This window comes from Kryptolebias marmoratus, linkage group LG18 (assembly GCF_001649575.2).
Source record: "Kryptolebias marmoratus isolate JLee-2015 linkage group LG18, ASM164957v2, whole genome shotgun sequence".
Taxonomy (NCBI): Eukaryota; Metazoa; Chordata; class Actinopteri; order Cyprinodontiformes; family Rivulidae; genus Kryptolebias; species Kryptolebias marmoratus.
In genome coordinates this window covers 16,824,306-16,847,487 of record NC_051447.1, presented here as the reverse complement: position 1 = coordinate 16,847,487, position 23,182 = coordinate 16,824,306, and the positions used below count along the sequence as shown (strand labels likewise).

Here is a 23,182-nt window from a genome sequence, read left to right as displayed (position 1 = left end):
ACTGGACACTTGGGAAATTACCTTTAGTGATCATATACATCAGTTATAATAACACAAAAAAAAATGATGATGCTACACAACAAAACCTTCCTCTAAAACTCAAATTGTATCCTGGAGTTTTATGCCAATCTCCTCATGTGGGGAATATTCCAAACTATTTCAGATTTCCTCGTTACGTCGTCTTTTCTTCCTTGTCCTGGCATTGCAGCACCCGAGGCACTAGATTGTCATATCTCAGCAGCCTTGGGGTTTTTTGGCAGTATGGCGCGTTATCACTGTTGACACACTTTCAGAGACACCCCACTTGCACAAATGATCCACACATGCAGGTACTGCAATGCACAGATTATAAAAAAAAAAAAAAAGATTGTGATACTCGTGCTGTCAGTATGCCTCAGGGGCAGAGGAGAAACAAACCTCATAGTCACATTCTGGAAATGACAGAAATGCCATTTCATATTATTTCCCAGAGACAGTTGGGCTGGTGGCTGTTGATTTTGTTTTTAAGTTTAAAGTTTGCATTTCCTGTAACATTTCACGGCGCAGGTCTCCAGTGGATCTGAACTCTCATGAACTACAGGCTGTGTTTTTTAACTTTTATGCTTTAAAACAGTTGAAATGAAAGGTGTAGCATTCCTTGAAAGAATGGATATCGCCCACTATCTTTCAGGCCAGAGTGTTAAACTAAGACCATCTTATGATGAGAAGGGACTGAGTTATAGCCGTTTTGGTCAAACATTGCAAAATAAGGGTTACTTGAAATTGTGTAATATTGTGAGAGCTCATAAAATGTGTTAGTACTCAGAGTATGTGTTGAGGATGACTCTCAGCTACTACCACACTAAATGTTAAAGCACATCTGCAAATCATTTTTGTTTTAGCTAAGGCTGTGTAGCTGTATCATCCATCTTGAGTTGGTTAATGAGTTGTAGATATTCTGCTAATAAACCTGGCTGACTCCAACAGTTAATGCTAAAGTTTTACACAAAAAAACTGCACAATATGCTTCACTCTGAGTATGTGTTGGGGGTGATGATCAGCTACTACCACTCCAAACCTTAGCGCAGTATCTGTATAATAGGCTGAGTTAGAGCCATTTTTGTTTTCTAAGGTCAGTTGGCTCCAAAACTTAGCCAGTTGTAGATGCACATTCAGTGGTTAGTTTCTGTGAGTTTTATTGAAAATCTGTCCAGTGGTTCACAAGATATTTTGCTAATGCTATAGACAAACAAACAGAGACATGGGGAAGAATATTATCACCTTCTGGCAGCGGGAGTTGATTAAGAAGAAAACACACCAAGCGGTATTTCTGCCCTGGAACGATGATGCAGTTCCTGTTGTTTGCTGTGTTCTCCATACAGGTAGCTGAGCTATCTGCTCCTTCATCATTATCTCCTACACTGGCTCATAAATCTGTGTGCTGATAGCGCTGCTCTGGCATCCTAATGCATATTCATAGGAGCGCCGCCTAAATATTCATGAGCAAATGTCTGGCCAAACAGCTTCCTCCTCCCGATCGGTGAAATATAAGACCCAGTTTGCTTTTTTATATGCTTGTTTNGGGGAGGTTTGGAAGAAATGATGCATTTGCAAGTCTCACCAAAGGAGAAATATCGGCTGCAGAAACCTTCTCTGCAACTATGCAGAAGGCTTCACGGAGGTAGTTCCCTCATGGTTTTTATTTTATTTCTCAGAAATCGTCCTGGGGCTTGTTGTTGAAAATGAAAAATGAGCTGAGTAACAACTTCTGATAGGTTTATTTTCCAGAGATGGTGCACATATATCAGGGTTACAGAAGAATAAATGACATATTACCATACAAATTAGTCTTTTTTTCCTCTTTGAACCAAAACACAAGTGTAATATTTGGATTTAGCCTTTTTTGTTGGAGAAAGTCAAAACTGATTTAAATTTTAGAAGTTTTCCAGCCATTCTTATGTATTTATGATGGCCTTGTTGAAAGTGTTTGTCTTTTTCCTCTACAAATTAGATTTTGAGGACTGTGATATCATAAAATATCACTTGACTCCTAAAAAAAAAAGTTTACAACTTTAATATTACCTACAGCTGACAATGAAAAGGCAATAGTGTTTTTGCTTGTGTTTCTGTATGTGTTCGTTTTTAGCAAAATATCTCGTAAACCAGTGTCAGCTATGTTTGTTGGCAAAAATTTTTGTGAATTACTTGACAGATTTTAATGGAATTTTCAGAAAATAATCATTGAATATACATTTACAGCTGAATAACTTCTGGAGCCAAACCAATTCCAGATGGCCGCCAAAGCCAGTCAACCTTAGCAAACACAGAAATGCCTATAACTCAAGCAGTCTTACAGATATTGAGCATATTTTGGAGTCTTTTTCAGTATATTCTCTAAGCAACAAACACATCTTTTGAGGTCTTACATTGTTGCTACAAGGTTTGACCAAAGCTGTTAGAACATTCCTTCTCATCTTAAAATCGTCTTCATTCAGACCTCTGATTTGAAAGGTGACGGGCGCTTTGCATTCTTTCAAGAAATGCTAGGCCTTTGTTTCCTTAACATATTCTCCAGATGAATAACCAAAAATCAAACTAACAGTCGGCGCAGAAATTAAGAGGTGGAACATTTGGATGTCACAAACAAGAAGAGGTTGTCAAACTCAGGTTGTCATTTTTTTTATTAGTTACAACAGTTGCCACAAGTATGAATTCAGTCACAGCAGACAGGTTTTAAAATGGCATTTCAATATGAGCCTCATGCTGACATTTAAAACCTTATTTGAGAAAACGATCCACTTTTTAACCTTTATCTGTGCATTTGTGATTTTAGAATAATAAAGTGTGGTGTGTATCCAAGGGGGTCAAATCAGAGCAGTCTGAATACTACTGAAGTTCTCCTATTATTCTTTAATTAGCTAATCTCTTTTTAACATTTAGGTTCAGATTCTCTTTCTGAATGTTGTCCCAAACCATTATAAACCTAGCATTCCTTGAAGTAATGCTTATCACCCACCACTTTCATGCCAGAGTTTTAAACTACAATAATCTCTTGTTGAGAAATGACAAAGTTGTAACTATTTTTGTCAAACCTTGTAAATAAGGTAATGTGTGATCTCATACAATATTGCCCAGATTGTGTTGTCGATGAGTATCGGAAACTACCACAACAAATTTTAGCTCAATATCTGCAAAACTGACTAAATTAAAGGTTCTTTACAGTCAGTTAGAGGATTTAAGATTTTTTGGTATTAGACACATGAACATTCCTCTCAAAAGGAATGCACTCATTTGAAAATGATCTGAACTAGAAAAGAAAAAGGAAATAGAGGAACAGATTTCTTTCTTTCTTTCTGTTGTCTTTTTGTTTAACAATGTTGGAAATCCTGAGCCATGAGCATTTCTGTCAAGCAGAAACTGTCAGAGGACTGAGACAGCTCCAGAGGAAGTAGAGTGTGAGTCTACATGAGAGAAAGCCACTCCTAACAATGGTCTGACATGAGACGAGATGTGCGGTTCCAGTGTGTCTCTGTCAGCTGTCAGCAGTCTTATTGTGATGATTAGGAAAAGGACTTCTGTTCTGTTCGGCTCATCAGGCAGGTAGGGCAGCTGGACAGGTGAGAACTGACTCGTTAGGACTTCAGATGAGTTTGACTTCTGTAACAGAAAGCCACTCAGTTTCAAGTTTGTTCTCATTTTATTTATCTTTCTTTCGAATTATCAAAGGAGAATTTGTCATGTGTGCAAGTGTGACTGTGTCTGTGACCAAAATATCTCATAAACCACTGACCAAAGTTCTCAAAATGTTATTGGTTGTACTCCTACAGCAGTTTAACTTTTGAAATCAACCCAATTTAAAATAGCTGCCAAATCCAATCAACTTTAGCCTAAACAAAAATGGCAAAAACTAAATTTTACAGATATTGAACTAACATTTGACATCATAGTAGCTCACAGTCATTCAAAACACATAATCCAAGCACTAACAGATAACTCAAGATACTGTGAAATTGTGCATGTTTTTTTTAAGGTTTGACTAAAATGGTTATAACTTATTTCTCAATGATGAGATGATTTTAGTTTAAAACTCTGACAATATAGCAATATGCATTCCTTCTAGGAACGCTAAGCCTTTAATACTTTGCTTTATTTAATTTCATTTCTTACATTTCTTTTCCATCTGAACTTGTTTTTTTTCCTGCTGCTTCTCCAAGACACTGTTATCCACACCCATAAAGACAAAGTTCAAGCTTCGAAGCTTCAAGATGGTAATTAGGTGAATCAGCCAAAGCAGAGTCTCTTTGTTTTGGTTCTTTTGCTAATGTTTTTTTTTTATCTTGAAACAGCTAAAGACATCTAAAATTTCTTTAGAAAATACTGCCCTCATTAGTTCTCTTGCTGTGCCTTTGTTCAAAACCAATATCCATTTCACAAATTAACTTTGACTTATTTAATGTTAATGTTAGTGAACCGATGAAACTAAAATTACTGTTTTGAGTGGGTTGAAAATTCTGTCCTTGGTCAAGATTTTAATCTTTTTAATAGACGTGTTTTAAAAAAAGAATACTGTTGAAGTACTTGGACACTTGATGGCTATATCAATACAAGACTGCAGACAACAATAAACTAATTGGTGTTTTCACATTTTTAATTCAAGCCCATTTGCCCCTCTGACCGATCACCTGCCGACACTTTGTGATGACCAAGTAGTTTTTGTGGCTAAGCCTAAACGGTGAATGAAAATGAAATGGAGAGGAAAAACAAATCATGTGGAACTCACCTGGTTTTAGGTTAAGGTTCTTTAGTTAATAAAAACATAAGTTGTTACAAACAGAAAGACTTCACTAAGAAAACCACTGAGATACATTTACAAGGTAAAAAAAGACCAATCATTTACTGGATGCCTTATTCCGTGTTGAGCCGGTGCAGTGATGCTCGTCCTCAGAGCAGGATGCCAGGAGCTCACGCTCTACTCGGCTTGCTTTGCACACGTTTACATCTGCATTTTTTTGAGGCCGGTCCCTGCTTCAGAGTAGGGCCAGCCGGGTCGGCCCTGCTTCGTGTGTGGCACAAGCTTAGCTCCTGTTCACTCATTGGTCGTGGGTGTGCTCAGATTCAAGCATAAAGAGCAAAGGTAGGAATATAAACAACAGCGTTAGCTTACCCTGCAACGTTTATGCCGTCTGTCCCCCAGCTGAAGGCGCTGTAAAGCCTGAAATCTCCGGCGGATAACAGCTGTCCTACTCCGCGCAACAATGGCGGCATCCAGAGCATTTCTTCCACTGCGCCTCTCTTCCTGAAGTCTCAGGAGAATCCCCGTAAGTTTAAAAAACAGCAACAACACAGGGCCAACGTTGTCCATAGCGCTTTCGTTGTTTACACAACTTGCACCAAGTTTCGGTAGCGGCCCCGCCCCCCGCAACACGAGGAGGCGTTCCTCTGCTACCGACCAAACTGGCCGGTGTGAACGCGATGCATTCTTTATAGAGCCGAGCCGAGTAGAGCCGGACTTCTGAATTAGGGCCCGTGTAAAAGGGGCATATGGGACACCCAGAGGTGTGTTCTGTGGGTAGCGGGTGCCCACACTACAGTCTGATTCAGGCAGCAAGGGGTCCCACATCAAAAAGACGATCAGTCCTCAGACAGAGGAGAAAGGGACAAGAAACCCAGGTGACAGTAGGGTATGCCTCACATGAGAGCCACCAGGAGAGAAGGGAAGGCCAGAAGCCTTATCACTACTTGTACTTCATCTAAGTTATATCATCGGATACCATTCAGTCGGTAGTAGTGACATGCCAAACTTCCAGTTTTCTCTTTTAATTGCTGGTATTATTTTTTACCTTGTTCTGGGTTGGGGTTTTTAACAGTGGAATGGCAGCCCTTGAAGGTTTGCATGAAACAGCTATTTTGGGGATTTTTTATGAAAAAAGATTCCACTTTTTGCAGGAATCACAAAACATAATGACAAATTAACAAAGGAAGTTTGTCATACACATGGTTCTCTGGCATAAACTGCACTGTCTCTATACCAGTGTTAGCTGGATGACATAAGTCTGTTCAGATACTGAGTTTTAAAACAAATGCGTTCTTATAAATCCCTTAAACTTTCTTGTATTTATGTGAAGATTAGGTAGCCCAAATATATTCAAGATAAAGAACTATATGGACTGTTTCTTCAGTTCATTTTCATATAATCTGGGTCCTTGTTACGTCACTCAATCATTGCTGTGATCATTGCTGAGCTATAGAAATTAAACACAAGTGAGGTCAAATTTATTAGCATCTTTCAGACTAAAGGACTGTATTAACAAATCATGTAATTTTCCTCCAGTTTGTCTTTTTTATCTATGTGAATAGAGATTAAACTGTTTATTTTCAAACTCAGATGTATTTATTGAATATCATCATCAACTCAAATGTCATAAAAGGAGTTTACTATTTAAACTGTAGCTGTAAATGTTACCTTAAACTTCGACAGCATAGCTGACAAGAAATAGTGGAGCAGTTTTAGACTTATAGGAATAGTCTGGTCATTTTTGAAGTGATGTTTGGTCAAATAGTTATCAATAAGTTATCAATAATAACTATTATCAGCTGTGACATCAGTCAAAGCAAGGAGTATGGAGAAAAGGGCAGAAGACTTAGTCCAGGCTAAGCTATTGGCGAGCCAAACAAGGCTTGATTTTAAAGTTTTTGGGCAGAAAAAACTAAAAACCACATAGTGGTGTGAAAGAACGCAACACATATTTTCACAGTAGTTCCACAGACATTGTTTGGTTGAGAAAAAGACAACAGACTAAAAAATTGTGTCAAGAGTAGAGGTTTAATACTACCTCAAGTGATACTCTCACATCAGTATGTTGTATTTGAGAGTTTAAAAGCCTGGAGAAAAAGAAAAACGATATAAAATGGGCCCTCATTTGGCCAGCCATTACCCTTTTGCCCTTTCAACATCCTCCATGCTTTATGACTGATGTCTCGGCTGATAATGTATTAATTATTGAGAACTATTTAACAGAATGTCACTTCTTAAATGATCTGACTATACCTTTTTAAACACAGCTTTTAAAAACAGCTTTTGTATGTTTTTCATTGTTTTCTGTTTTAGCTTACCATGCTAATAATTACAGTTCAACTAAAGAAAGTGGATGAAATTGTTATTTAATCTATTCCTCGGACTTTATTGGTACCATTTTCTTTAAACACAGCACTTTCTTATTGATTTTCATTCTAGTGGCATACCCAGAACATTTTAAACATTTTTAAATGTCAGGCCGTTGTCTATATTTTTATTCAGCCAGCTTCAGCCCTGGTTTCATAGCTTATAGATGTGGGCCCGCTGCTGCTGAAAAGCAGCCAAAAGCCGAGGTCCATCACCGTGAGTGCAGGCTGCGATGGCTCCAGTCTCTTATTTTTCATCTCCTCTATCCCAACTTCTGCTTACAGTCTTTTTTTTTTTTCTTTTCCTGTGGTAAATATTTAACTTCAGCCTGGCGTTGCTGCCAACTTATTGCACTAAACAGCATAACCTGTCGATCACAGAGACTGCTTCAGACAGCGTGGATTCCAGCAGGATTATTCGGGGGGTATTTGTTCTTCTTTTTTGGGAAGGCTACACGTTTGATAATGTTTAATAAAAGCCTTCGCCAAAACCTGTGGAACTGTACAGGATTTACTGTAGTTTTTGTGTGTTTGGGTAGTCTTTAGAGCTGGGCTTCCTCTTTCTCAACAGGTCAGTCAAATAAAGACCTCCTTGGATCATTGTTTCATGCTTAAGCAGTTTTTTTTTCTTTGTGCATAAGAAGCACTAAGTTGCTATCTCTACATATATTAACTCTCTGCCTTTTAATAATTAAACACCCAGTAACTGTTATCCTCTCCTTGTGCTTTCCCGGGTCACCGTCTTCAGCAAATTAGATTTCCACACGCACCCTTTAGCCTTCACTGCAGCTTCTGGACTTTTTCTGTCTTTGTAAATTATATATTCCTGGAGAGTTTCAATCTTTTTTTCTTACCTTTACTACTGTTACTTCCATACACATGAAGTCATCTATATCAGCCAAGTCATAAAAGTTACACTTGAGCAGCTTTAAGATTATAATTGTTTGTAACCTTTCCACAAAACCCTACTTGAAAAGATCTAAACTATCCCTTTTATGGGTAACCTAAAGGTTGGATGAAATATAAGAGAGGAGAGCAAAGTGACTGATTTACTTCTTTTTAAAAAGGAACTGTTTTCTGTGGAGGTAATTGCTTTCTGAGCTTTTCAAAGTGATCAAGGACATCAGAGGAAGAACACGGATCGGCGCAGTTCTTACAAATACCTCTGAACTTTGGCATGCCGGCCAAAAACTTGAACTAGAGTCTTCAAAGGAGGTATGTCTGGCAGAGTGGATGAGGAATTTAAGACACATAACATCAGATCTTAGCTTGTACAAGATTATCTCAAAATCTGATTAAAGCGATTTATTGTGATATATTAAACCACAACTCAGCTGCAGATTTTTTGTTTCATAAACTACTGGATGAATTTTAATGACTTTTGCAGAAAGTTAATATTGGGCACACCTTTACAAGTAATTACTCTTTGGAGTCAACCCAATTCAAGATGGCTGCCACAGCCAACTGCCCTTTAAAAGCCCCAAAATGGCTATACCTCAAGCAATTTTATCTCAAGCTGAGAATCCTTCACTACACAAACTCTGAATGTGACATCTCGCTACATTGCAATAAGATTGCACATAACCTTATTTTCAACATTTGTCTGTTCTTTCTCAACATAAGAGGATTGCCTTTAGTTAATAAATATATATTCCAATTAATTCATAAGACAGAGCACTATCATCATGAAGTGGATGAAAAACTTGCAACCCACAGAGAGAAGGACAGATGGATTCAAAGACAGATATGATGGGTAGAAGCCTGGCAGACGTGGCGGTGTGTGTGCGCATGTGTGAGGACGTCTTTATGCCCCAGCTGAGCCTCGGCAGCGCCGCAGCGTAGAGGCCGAGTTAAATGAGCGAGGGGGGGGATTAAAGGCAGAGCTGGGGCCTGCAGCCTCTGTATTCAGTCAGCGCTCGGCCCCACACCTCCGCCTGCATGCTGATGGAGCTGCAGTGAAAGGAGCTATGCACCCTCACACACCCGTACACAGCGAACAGGCCACTCATTTGTGCTGCCGCCAGATCAGATTCTGTCCATATTAGATTACTGGTAATGCTGAAGTATCGTGCTTTCATCAGATGCTGTTTGAGTGACTTTAATCTTAACTTTGTTACTTGAGCAGATTGTGAGGGGCTCTTTTAAGTAAAAGGTGACAAATAGAAAGTTGCTCAAACTAATCAATCTCAGTTTTTGTGGTATTCTTGTAAGGTTTGTATCCTTTGGCTGGAGAGTTCAAGCTGAAAGGGAATATCTCACTGGGCTGTGACTGTTGGAGACTCAAAATTGCAATAAAATGGGCAAAATTTCTGATGCAGTTTGAATACATGTTGAGTGTTTGCATCCAACTGGTGAGCCTTGTGGACACATTTTTTGAAAATCACAGCTTATTTTTGTGTGCATAGCTTGCAAATCTGTATTCTAAGCGGGGCACAATATTTTACTGCCCACTTCCCCCACATTGGACCCACGTCGTCCTGCTTTGCACACACCTTTGCAGGCACCTCCAGATTGATATTATTTATAATCAGCATGGTTCTTAGAGCTGGACATAATTTATGTCAGAGGAGAGCTCCCGTGTCGGTGTTGAAATGGAGCTTTTTTGCTCTTGGAAATGCCCGCAACAAAACCGAATGAATTGAGAACATGTTATAAATTTAAGTGACAAGACTACAAGCCTCTGTGACTCAAGCAAGGAAATTGTGAACCCCTGGGAGCATCCCAAGACATTTTCTTAGACTCCATCACAAATGCTGTTTTCCAACTAGTCCCTAGCTGTTGCAGCTCAGAGATACAACCTTAAGCCTGTATCTCACCAGGCTACTATTGTTGTCAAGTTCAGGGACGCAATTGCCAGAACATAAATAGATGTTTGAACTTACACTGAATTGGTACTTGTGATGTGTTTGCATTCGCAACTTGGAACAAATTGCAACATTCCTTTAAATGACGTAGTTTCATGTTTCTCACGCTGTCTGAAAGTGAATTAAGAACAGTTCCAGATGGGTTCCAAACACCTGTGATCACCATGTGACTATTTTGAGAAAACAATTTTTGAACGGGTTCTAAATTCCTGCGACACGAGAGCGAGGCCTCGCTACTAATGCGAGAAAATAGAGAATGATTTTAACAGTTTGGAAACTCCCTCGGGAATGCTGTTTGCATTTCGTCATCAACAGTCACAGCCTAGTGAAGCCTCAAAGCGTCTTTAACACCCTGATCCCCAAACATGGATCCTTCAGTCTTTGTGGGCTGTTGACAGTGAACCGAGGGCTGGTGGTGCTCAGGTTTTTTAAAATTCTTTACAAAGTCCACAAAATCCATACAATATTGAGTAAACAGTTCAAAGGTTTGAGCAAATATCTTCCTTTTAAAATGAAAAAAAAAGGAAATGAGGTTTATTTTATTCATTTTTGGAAATACTTTAACCTTAAAAAATGTAAAGTTGTTTTTTGTATCAAATGGATAAGTACTGGAGAGCACGGTGGATGGTTGCCTTACAGCAGGAAGGGTGTTAAAGCGTGGAGTTTGGATTTTTTCTTTGTGCGTGTGTGGATTTTCCTCAGGTACCCCGGATTACTCCCACAGTCCAAAAACATGCATGTTAGGGTACTGAAGATTCATAATGGATTGTTTCCTTGTGCCTGTTGATCATTGAAAAAAGGCACCAGAGATAAATAAAATAAACAGAACACGTGAAATGAAAAAATAAAGTCCAATTAAAAGAAGCTAATTCAAAACCATCGACATCCTGTTCCCCAACACCTCCATGTTTGTTCTAACCTAACCTCACATGCCGAACACACTTACAGGTGCTTGATTATTAAAAACATTTAAGCCCACTGGGCCCCAGTTGGGGTTTAACACAATCTGACAGACCTTGCTTCTGTCTCCCAGGGGCCTGGAACCAGAGAAACAATGTGCTCCTTCTAGTTTACCCAGAGGTCTTTAGTCTGCAGAATCACAGCAAAATTTAAGAAACTTCACCTTATCATCGTTGCTCGTTGTGATGTATCCTCAGGGGAGAGAAAAATGTGCTTAATTGCAGCAGTGAAGCAGTTCTGGTTTAAGCGTGTGCACCTGTAATCTTTTTTTTTTGTGTCTTTTACCAAGGATTACTCTGGTTTCGCTTTTCTCCCGCTGGTTTAATTGATGATCGGTCATTGTTTCACACAAACACCCTGTTATTAAGCAGCACTCGTTATTCTGAAATACTAATCTATGGAAAACATGGCGTCTTGTGGGAAAAGACTAGTCTTTATGTGTTTTATACAAGGTCACAGCAGGAAGAACGATCTTACTATCTTTTTTATAAACCTCGGTAGCTGAGTGGATTTCTTTTAATCACAAATCAATACAGTGGACCATTTATCTTAAATGCTCCTCTGCCACATAATAGTGGGATTTTAAAGTCTAATTCTTTGGCATTTAAATAATCAAACATTGTAAACTCTCAAAGCAACAGTTCAGGAATCTTCAAAGGTTTTTTTCTTTTTAGTTTGAAATTGAAAACAAGTCATTTTTATTGGGGATTTATTCATTAAATCTGAAAATTCTGTTTATTCCTTCAAGCATGCATTATTTATATATGTTTCCATTCTGGTGGACATTTTGTGGGTGCTCAGTTGTCTCATTCTGAATGTCAATATGTTTTAAGAGAAAAAGGTAGTAGTTTATAGTTAATTTTGTTTAATATGCAATCATAGTTATGCACAAATTTTGATTTCATTTCTGAATTTTTTTTTTTTGTTGTTGAAAAGTTTAATTTAGAAAAACTGAAATTAAAAGCAAAAATTCTGGAAACATCTTTGAAAAGGAGCAGGTTTTAACCCAGATGACTGGTGTGGCCAGGCTTTACAGACTGACCAATCGTGACACATCTTACATCTTTTATCTGCTCACGAAACTCAAAACTGAAGAAGTACATAAAACCTTTGGTTGAGGAACCAAAGCTTTAAGATTCTCGAAAAAAGGTTTCAGATTCGCAAATAAAGCCTTTCTTTTCACAAACAAAACTTTTTTCATTGTAGTTTGTAGAGACCTTTCGTATCGTCTTTTTTTTTTTAATGTTTTTTTTTTTATTTAATGCTTAGTAACAAGAATGCCTTTAAAGTGTATTTGTATAGTAGACTTAAAGTAGGAAAATGGGGCAGAATGTTCTTGTTTTTTTTTTTTAATAACATTTAGCTCCTGCACTGCATGCTCCGATATAATCGCCAATAAGCTCTCAGACCTCATGTGCCTCACATGCCTTTTCTGCAAACCCTAACAGGTGGAGAAATTATGACAGTTAACCTCTTCCATCATCCGAAATCTCTTAGGTTCTCTTATCTGATTTTTTTCAACTTCATAATAAATATAAATGAATCAGCCTCTTTTTAATCCTCCTGCCTTATTGACTTGGACTCCTGGAAGGCAAAGAGCAGAAATGATCCAACTGAAAGGAGCAGGGGTCAAAGATTCTCCAAAGTTTAAACGCTTTGCAGAGTTCAGTGAACTGTTGTGTGTTTGTGTGCAGATGGACAGTGGGAGACAAAGGCAGGAGGCTGGAGTCTGTCATGTGGTTATATTTGACATTTATATGCTGCACTTAAGCTTGTTCTCCTTTATGCATGTGTGTTCCTCTGTGTTTGTGTGCGTTGCTGCTTCAGTGGGACTGCTGCTTGCCAAAGCATTTTAGGGAAAATTGCAGCAAAGAAAAATCAAATCACTTTTCCACATAACAGCCAAAGCACTCGTACAGGCTCGGTTTACCCAGAATAGATGGAGCAGACCTCTCTTCTGTCTTTCCCTCATCACGATGAGACACTGCTCCCAATAAGAATAGTCTCCAGAACTTTCTGACTCATGGAGGTTTTGCTAGGGATATTCATAATTTACGACTTAGCATTGTGATGAGTTTTTTTTTTTTTTTTCGTTGTTGTGAATGTCTGTTGTCAGTGAAGAAGTAAAAAGGGAGTTCAGTTCATTTTAATGGCAGTCTAATGTTACAGAATGTTGTTATCTGCAGCCCTTCAGCTACAAATACATGTTTTTAATTTGTGGAAATAAAAAAACATGAAGTAAATTTCTGTTTTGAGTTTCAAAATCAAAGTAATATATTTGTATTATTAGGTAAATTCTACTAAATACTGAAAAAGGAGCCAAAAAGATTTAGTTTTTCTGTGCATAAATCTAATTTGTTTTATTTTTTTTAATGCAGAGATAATTTTTCTAGATATTTTTTCTCTTAAGTCTCTAAGCCCTCAGAATGACGGAGAATTACTAATACAGTAAAAATTGTGAGGAAACATAACATAAGTTTATATATTACATATTTTAGTCATTTTTTCCTAAACTTAACTCTGTAGTTTCTAAAGCATAAACTTTGAAAGTTTGAAGGGAAACCTTTGGGTCTAACCATGTATTTAACTTAAAATTGTAACATAAGATTGTCTTTATCTCTACTTTTTTTTTTAAAAAAGCAGTTCTCATCAGGTTTATTATTCTTCCTCCAAAAAAGTACAGTATAGCAGCACCAACCATGTCCGGAAAGCCCTCCTGTCGCCCCCTGACGACGCTGACTCATGTACACCTAATCGTAATTCTTTTCCAATGTTTCCATCACGTTGCTGTGCTGTGACTGTCACACTGTTCATTTGCTACACTTTGAAACATCAAGGACATGATGTTCCTTTTATCCGACTGCTTTTAGTGATCATTAAGGTGCAGACTACAAATAAACTGAAGTCCACTGTAAGTGCCTGCCTACGTTGTTTCTGCTCCTCTTCTGTCAAGTGCTCAGGCCCTCATATCATCGACCTGCTCTCTTTTACCTAAAGCTGTGATTTAGTCTGCTTCACTCCCCTTTCTGTTGAACCATGCTGTTCAGTCGGCTCTTCCAGCTTCTGATTAAGCATGTTAAAAGGATTCATTTAAAAACTAGCCTGCGATGCCTCGGGGTAGAGGAATGACATCAAGGTTCTAGTAATGGCAGCGTTCAGATCCAAAATGGGATTTCTGACTGGCAGTCTTGGCGTCTGACTCTCTTCTCTCATTCTGAACAGCTGTAGCATGCTGGAGTGATATGGTATTTTACTCTGGCGTGTACAAATACACACATACATACTCCGTGCTCTCCAGCAGAACAGATGTGATGCCCATTTCAGTCTCTGCCAAGCTGCCATGCTGCGTTTCTGGGTTAAATGAGGAACATGTGATGCTTTTTGTCAGGAAGGCTTTAACCATTATATGCATCATTTTAATGCTTAAAAAATAGCATGTCTGTGTGCCATAGTTCTATTATTCTTTTTGCCTCACAGCCATTCACAAGTACACAAATCATTTAAATCCTTCCGAGACTCCATAACATTATCTGCTTATTACACGAATCAGCTTCTTGTGTTCCAGCTTTTAAGGTCCCACACCTTACACAGCAGATCCGCAGCTCTGCGTCTGAGAATGCTGGGGTCTAAAGATGTCTGAGTCATCAAGTTCAGCCAGGTCAAAGTTCACTTCACACAGAATTAAGCTGAAATACTGTGATCCGTGTTCATAGTTCACCGTTTGAAATGTCCGAACTAATATTGCACTCTCAGAAAATAAACAGTCATCTTTCATCATTCTTATTTTTAGATTCAAATTCTTCTGGAAAAAAAAGTTGGTAATGTTTGTAGATATTATAATATGATAATTCGCATATCTATACCATCATGTTTTGGTTTTTTCTCTCCCGTGTATCCACATATTGTCTCTTATATGTTCCAGTTCTTAAAGGAAAAGCTCTTCTTGTTTACATATTTTTCTATGTTTATTGTCAGAAGGCAAAAAAAAACATTAAAAAGTGGTTTAATAAGGCTGACTTCTTTTTTAAAAATCATGCTCTCTATGGACACTATGAGCTTGATTTGATTTAACAGGAATATTTTTTATTGAAAGGCACAATTTGGCATAAGTTTTATGCTTTGGTGGTCTAGTTAAAAACCCTCATAGTTAGCCTAAAGCAGTGTAAGGAAGACATACGTTTTAATAATAATTGGTAATTAAAAAGTGTACAGATGCATATTACAGCTAACAAAATATAGCTTAATATCGGTGACCGCTGCATGAAGTATCTAAGGATTGTCATAAGATCCAGTTTACAGGATCTGTTCCTTTTTTTTTAATTTCTGCAAATTTGCTTGTAATCTGTTTTAGTCTATGCTGCAATGTCAGAACTGTCACCAAACCTCAGCATGTTACTTGATGCTGTTCATTTGTCATTTTGTTACTCCAGAATCCAACTTTACCGTTGAACAACATTTTTAATTTTGTTCGAAACTGTTAATTTTAGGAACTGATGAGTCCATTTTCTTTTATCCCTAAAACCCAAATGCTGGCACTCGTAGTTTCTCTTCCCACGTTTGCATCTTGTTTATAACCTAATAGTTATGTATCCATTGTTAGTGTTGACAGTAAGTAAATAAATCTCATTAAAGTAAAATCAATTTATTTTAGAGATTTGGAAGCGTGCTGTTGCAAACATCCTGCGCTTATTTTCGTGCATCTTTCCTACTCCGGCTGCCAACAGCATTACTGTAAAATAAGGACTAATTAAAAACCGTCCCGGTTAGGATGCTCTTAAGTAAATTTCATGTCGGATCGCACGTTTGCGCCTGATTTAAAAGGACACTCAGAGATACTTGGGAAATTGCCGCTCCTTGTGTAGCTCAGCGTGAAGTCCCAGCATGACTCTGGCTCCTGTAGATTTTCAAAGTGCAAATAAAACCATACTTACCTCTCCACCCAAGCCTAAATCACACACTTTATAAATGTCTAAGCATTAGATTCAGCGGCCTGAGATGCTACGAAGCAGCTGCTGTTACATTTGGATCTCAAGCAGCAAAGAAAAGCTTTTTATTTATCACCGGGTTTGTTCAACGTGTCTTGTTATTGAACAAGCTGAGCACTGTGGGATGGTCTTCACTGAAATCTGAAATTTATTCTTTCTAAGTGTTTTAAAATATAATTTGTGGACATTTTTATATGGTAGTTGCCTATCAAATGAAGTTTTTATTTAATCTAAGAGGTCCTTTATGCACCTCAAGAGTTTCATCCTGCTTTAAAAAAGAAAAGTAACTTTTACTCAAAGTAAATTTTTAATGAGTAGATTTTTATACAAGTAACTTTACTTGTACTTCAGTAAAATTTCAACAGAGTAACTGTACTTTTACATATGTTATTTTAGTACTCTTTTCACCTTTGTGATGTGCATTTTTTTCATGGAATAATAAGCCTTTAATTTTAAAATGAATTGAAAAATTCTTGCTCCTGCGTATCACAGGAAAATACTTTAAAAAAGAAGAAAATACGTCACATCTTCCTGCTTTGGTACTACGCTGGACATTTGTCAGAATGCCGCGTATGTCAGAACCATCGCAAAGCTTCGAGGACTGGTAAAGAATGCACTGGAGGATGGCAGTAACATTACGTGGTATGAGGCCATACGCTCTGCCACACGAATCTATCTTCTGCCTCAGTCGGAGCTTTCATTTCACTCCAGGGTGGCCACACATACATTTTAATCAGCCATTTGGCTGGCCAAGCTGACAACTGCTCAGTGACAGAAGACGATAAGAGTGATGATAAATCAGCGGCGCTCACACAAGCTTCGGCGGAGTTGGAGGACCGCTGCCAGTTGTAGACTTTTTCCCACGATTGGTGAAGCCTTTCCAGAAAACAGGATTACCGCTTCCTTTCTTCGCCGTCCAAATTATTCGCGAGATAACTGTGAAGAAATTGGGCGACATCCTGCATCGTTGCGTGTGCAGAAGTTGTTAATGACCAACGCCACTCGATTTTAATTTAGAACAGAAATTTGTGTTGAGACAGAAGTTGTGCTTGATCTGGTTTGCTGTCAAGTTGTTTTGAAAAAGCCTTATCTGAGTGGAGTCTGCTGCACAGTAATAATTCCACGCAGGGCTATCAAAAAGATGAATATGCTTTAGTGTTTTTTTTTTCCCCCTCTTTAGTTTGCTGTGTTGGCACTGTGCTCTGGAGGCTGAGCCATGGGGATGCTTTAAGCAATTTGTATTTGAAAGGAGGAAAGTAAGTTCTCATAATATTGGGGGACTAAACCTAGTTAGTCAAAAAGTTTCCTCTTACACTTCAACATTGGGGAATGTTGCAAATATATAGGGTGTATGCACTCCCTTTTGGACTGTTATTTCATTTATTTCTCAAATATTGTATACCTTCCAATGTCACCCGTCCATCACAGGACCAAACTGTATTGTTGCCTGTTTAAAACAATCCCCATCTCCAAAATTTAACACCAGGTCCAACAAATGCTGTTTTGTTAAACATTTAAACACCATCAGATTTGCATTACACAGATAATTACATAAAATTACGTAAAATGATATGGGTATTTGCAAATAGTGACCTAGCTTCTGTTACCCGAGTTAGCTATAGCATTCACGGTGAAGTCTGGATCACTTCCTGCTAGAGAATCATAATTTTATCTGCTGGAATAACCATGTAATGCAGAACTGACAGCAGTGTAAAAGTTTACACAATATCGTTTAATAGAAATGCAGTAAAGTTTTGGAGGTTTGAGTTGTTTTAAGAAGGCAGCAATTTCATTTAGTCTTGGCTGTAATTGGGCTAGTCTTAAACTCTTTCATCCAGTCTGACTTCAACTCTGTTTCTCCAAACTGAAGTCATTTAAAGAGCAATCTGCAACAGGTAAGACATTAATCTAAGACAGAGACCGAAGAAGTGAAGTGTGACTTAACAGCTGTATGTGCAGATAATCTGCTTAAAAACAACCTACAGCCATTCAAGTGAAATGTTTCAAAAACTAGAATTTATCTCAGTTAAAGTTTGTTAACTTCATCTTAAAGAAGCTGAAAGCTGCAGCTGTCTGTCAACAAACTGAAGCATCTTCATTGTGTTTGTCACCGAGTTAAATAAGACACTGATAAGCTGACAATATTAGACCATATTTACTGTAATAATTAAATTGAGTTGTTTATAAATAATTTAGGTCCTGCAGGCAGATTTTTCAGCACTTTACTAAAACACAGGGGGTTCTGTTGAACTGAAACGCTTTGTTGCATTTTTGTTTAAATTTGTCAATATTCATAAAACTTTAAACATTTTCCAAATGACATATTGAAATTTTTTTAGTTCACCACAAGATACTTTCGATTAAAAAATGTTACATCAATTTCTAGAATCCTACAATATTATGGACGTGCACTGTTTTTCTGTGTTTCCTTTTTTTATTTATGTTTATTATTTTATGAACTAACCTATATTTTCATAAATACTTTAAGGGAACATTTAACAGGAAAGCAGCAAGGATTCAAATTTGAGGCAATTTATTACTCTAAGTCAGAGTCAGGTGCTATTTTGATTGCTTTAAAACTTAAATTCTTTGTTTTATCACTTTTTTTAATTTCTGAAATTAATGTTTATTGGGTTGGTTTTGGATTTTAAGCTCCTGCTTCATGCTAGTTTTTTTTAGGCATTATTTCCTGTTTTATTTTGAAAGTCTTTGTTTATTCTTGTTTCACCTCCTCTGCTGTTCTGGCCTTGATTGGCTTCATTGTTTCCAGCTGTGTCTCAGCAGCTTCCTGTCTCTGTCTTACTGTAAGCCTCATCTTGTATGGTCTGACTCAAGTAATATCTTTTATTTATGAAGGATTTTTTTTTTTTTTTTTTTAAATCAATGGACTTTGTGTTTTTTTGCCTGGAGTCCACAGCTCCTCAGTTCTAGTGAGTAATCACTTATCTGGTCCTGTGTTACTGCATTTGGATCGTTTTTTCTGCTACTATCCACCATTTCATGACACAGCTCTGTGAACAGTTATTTTATATTTCCATACCAGGTGTAGAATTACCAGATTATTTATAGTCTTTAAAAAGCGGTCAGCCATAATGAAGATAACAAACATGCAGAAGAAATGAATGCAGAAGTAAAAACGAGGCCAGTGTTTGATGAAACCAAGTCCGCTAATGAGCTCCAACAACACAAGATAGAAGAACAACTGAGAATTGCGACGTCTAATCAGCCAAAGTCTTTGAGCTTGTTGACTTCACACGTAGTGCGTCGGCGCCGCAGCGATCTGTGAGATTACATAAGACATCCGAACAGTCTGTCAACTTTGTCGCAATGGAAGGGGTCCAGAGCGAGAAGGGAAGGAGCAGCGTGGGGTTGGGTCGTACGCACAGAGACACGTTATCCAGCATCACCCTGAGAGTACGGAGGATTTATACATGAAGGGGAAGGAAATGGACCTGTTTATATAATCTGTACAGTAGATAACCAGCTGCACTCAAACTACACTCAAGGTTGAAACTGGTCAATTATCTTCTAAGTAAAAGTTCTTCAGCATTCCTCTGAGGAAGAGGTATCACCCACTGCCTGCTAGAATTTTAAACTAAGATCATCTTGTGTTGAGAAACGACAGTTAAACCCAGTTTAGTCAAACACAATGCACAATCTCCCTCAAAATAGCAAGATCTCACACGACATGTTAGCATTTAAAAATATGTTTTGGAGATGAATCTCAGCAATCACAAAATCAAATTTTAGTTCAATATATGTAAAACTGACTGAGTTATAGCCATTTTTGAGTTGTTTAAGGTCAGTTGGATGTAGTAGCCATCTTGAATCGGGTTGACTCCAAACGTTAATCAGTTGTAGACATACATTGAATGATTATTTTCTGAAAGTTTCAATAAAGTCTGTCCTGTGGTTCATGAGATATTTTGTTAACAGACAGTAGTTATTGGCAAAACATTGAGCAAAGATTTAGTATAATCCATTGGAGCTGAGAAGATCACTGTCAGCTACTACCACACAAGATTTTAGGTCAATATCTGTAAAATCAACTGAATTATTGTTATTTTTCTGTTTTTGAAGGTGAATTTGTTGTGGCAGCCATTTTAAATTGGGTTGAATCACTTGTAGATGTAAATTTAATGATTACTTTCTTCAGGTTTTATCAAATTTGACCGGTGGGTTATGAGATATGTTGATAATTTTAGACTTTTAGGTCAAGTTTGAACACGAAAGAACAGAAAGGCTGCATTTGTGGACATGTGCTGGAATATTTGACATTTTTGAAAATTTTAATCTCAAATGACCGACTGGAATTTGTTTTTCCCACAAAGGTTTGATAGAATCTCTCTGTGTAAACCATTTAAAAAGCTGAATATTTGATTGGGGCTGCTCCTCAGCTTGTGTCTGCGGTCCCCACAGGTGCCTCTCTGTGGATGAATCCTGATAGATCCCCATTACCCCGAGGGTGACCCCTCACAGCTCAGTTCATTAAGCCAGCCACCCAAGTGTTCGGGACTCGAGTCCACATTTAATCACAACTTCCATCCTCTTGCCAATCACAATTAGATCCTGATAAGCCTCCCTAGGATGGCACCCTCGGGCCTTCACACACAGACAAAAGGTTAATTTGCGAGCAGCAAGGGCCCAGCTACGGGGCCAAAGGTCACCTGATTGAATACATGGAAGTAAGACGGTGGGGCTTGGCAGCAATTACAAACTCCATCAGTATTCATGTGTTTCTTTCATGGCTAATGGCTGCATTACTTTGGAAGAGGTGTGCTGATTGCATGTGGCCCTTTATGGGAAATAGCTTGTGGTGAGTGTTTAGAAGGCTGGAATTGGACACTAATTCCTTTACGATTGTCTTTAAGTCTCCCCACATGCAGCTCTTTCTGTTTGCTGACTGCGAGCGCAGCAGTTTGGTATTTAAGGGAAAAGAGGAAGAAAAAAAGATCTTGATGCATCCCCCCTCCATTCACCTCCCCCGTGTGACTACTTGATACTTTTAAAGCAAAGTATTTGTAGTGACCTAGAATATATTTACTTTCAATATCTTTTATTAATAAAGCAAAGTATTGCAGGCAGTATAATCCTTTAATAAAAAAGTGTTTGCTTTATTAAAATCCCAGCTTTCATACAAAATTATGCTTGTGGACTTCAGCTTATTTTGAATAACGTAGGGTTAGCTTTATTCAAAAATAATGAGAAGTCCGAGACCTCTCACTTCACAGGTTTGAGTGGAAAGTACATCCAACAAAATGAACATCAAACTCGTAAAGCTTTATTTCCTCTGAAAATGCAGTTTGAATACTAAGAGCTGAATGACTTCGCTGAAATGTGTTGAAGAAGCCAAAACTGAGTTTTTAAAGTTAAAATGATCAGAGCAAAAGCTAAAATTAGCTAAACAAGACTAAAAGTTTGAATTACAAAAACAGAAGCTGAAAGCTAAGACCAGCAAAAGAGTAGCGGAAGGCAAAAATGACAAAACATTAGCTTAAAGCACAAAGTTTTTAGTGAGAAAAACACAAAGTGTGAGCTAAAACGAAGTCACAAGACAAAATCCTGAACGAGACGAACGTTTAGCTGTGAACAGTTAAAATAGGTCAAAGTCTGCTGAGCTAGTTACAATCCACTGAAGAACCTACAAACAGGAAAACATGAATAAAATGAATAATTTAATAATGTGGGACAAAAATTCCGTCCCAGCAGTTCTCATACCAAAAATGTTTGTGGACTCCAGCATAATCTGAACAGTTTACAACAAACAGCTGCATGAAAGCCTTGGTTCTGGATGACTGACTGCCAACGCAAATCCTTTGGATTTTGTAATTCCCTTCACCTCGTTCGCTGGTCTTCTGGTTAGCAGTAGCAGCTACCAGCAGCTGTTTATCTTCCTCCTCCGGCAGGAAACGTTTAATATGGTTTTACGTGTTTGTTGTGTTTCCAAACATATTTTAGTTTGGTTTTGCGTATCCTGTGGTTTCTGTCCTCGTCCTTTTTTCTCTCTCAGTGCACAGGGTGCTGGTTGTTTATCCCGCTCGGTCATCTTGTGTCTCTGTTTTGTGCACGTCGTAAACTGTCTGGCACTTCTTTCTATCTTTTACACGCAGTTCAGTTTATTTATAAAGCATCAATTCACAACAAAAGTCGTCTCAGGGCACAGAAACCTTCACATACAGTATAAAAAGCTGGTTAGTATCTAAGGAGGCCAGCAGATTGGGTTGAATCTTTATTTTGTTATAATCTCCCATCCTGACCAGCATGTTCCTCAACATGACGTTATTAGCGAACATTTGATTGTCCATGTCCACATTGTGATGAATCTAAAAAATAGATCTGTATCCCTACTTTTAGTGTTTGTGGTCCCAGAGTGATAAATTATCATAGTGTGGTCAATGTGGACAATTTCCTCACACATTTTTTTTTTTTTTTTGTGCTCTGCTTGTGCTTTGACTTGTTTTTGGTTATTGTATCTGTTGTGTGTTTGGCACCACCTTTTTAATTGGGAGTTTAATTATCACACATGGCACCGTTAATAAAAATTAAAAAAAATATCTAGGCTACACATGGTTATTACAGAAAGAACTGACTTGTGAATAGATATTTACATCACACAGAGAAGCAGTAAATCTAAAGGGGTTAAAATCCCATAAACAGAAGTGGTTGGGTCACATTTTTGAAAAGTGGTTAACTCATTAAGACTAAGATAAACCTGTATCTGAAATGCTGAATTCATAATCAATGAAACACACCTGTACACCATTCTATACACTTAAATGTTTATTTTTTTAGTTTAACTCCATGCAGAAACACAGTGAGAACTGCTGTTTTGTAAAGTTGATGTTAACATTGAGTCCTGTTGATTGAGCTGCAAAGGTTTTCTGCAAACTGGGCTCTCCGTTTCGGAATCCAGCTTTAACAGAGTAAACAGACTCATTTATTCTGCCCTGTTTATGATTGCGTCTTACTGACCTCGCATCCTGTGGTGCAATGTCATTTCCAGGCCAGCTGGCAGCCGGGACATGTGAGATTGTGACGTTGGACAGGGACAGCAGCCAACCACGACGGACCATCGCCAGGCAGACGGCCCGCTGCGCCTGTAAGAAGGGCCAGATCGCCGGAACTACAAGAGCCAGACCCGCCTGTGTGGACGGTAAGGGGTGGAGGGGATAGATTCTGGCTCTGCTTGCTTTGTTTAAGGGGCCACTTAGTGTTTGAGTAGCTGACTCCAGC

General features: G+C 38.1%; 1 protein-coding gene across 5 annotated transcripts in view; it reads left to right on the top strand.

Moving 5' to 3' along the window:
- The window catches only part of tafa5a (TAFA chemokine like family member 5a), a 268,874-nt gene that overhangs the window by 182,742 nt on the left and 62,950 nt on the right, over window positions 1-23,182 (top strand). For all 5 annotated transcript variants that reach the window (XR_005234450.1, XR_005234453.1, XR_005234454.1 and 2 more), the window contains one exon: window positions 22,953-23,102. Coding sequence is in view for 1 of the 5 variants with exons in the window: in XM_017436227.3 (XP_017291716.1) it covers window positions 22,953-23,102 (150 nt within the window). In the remaining 4 variants the exon portion in view is untranslated. The remainder of the gene's footprint in view (window positions 1-22,952; window positions 23,103-23,182) is intronic.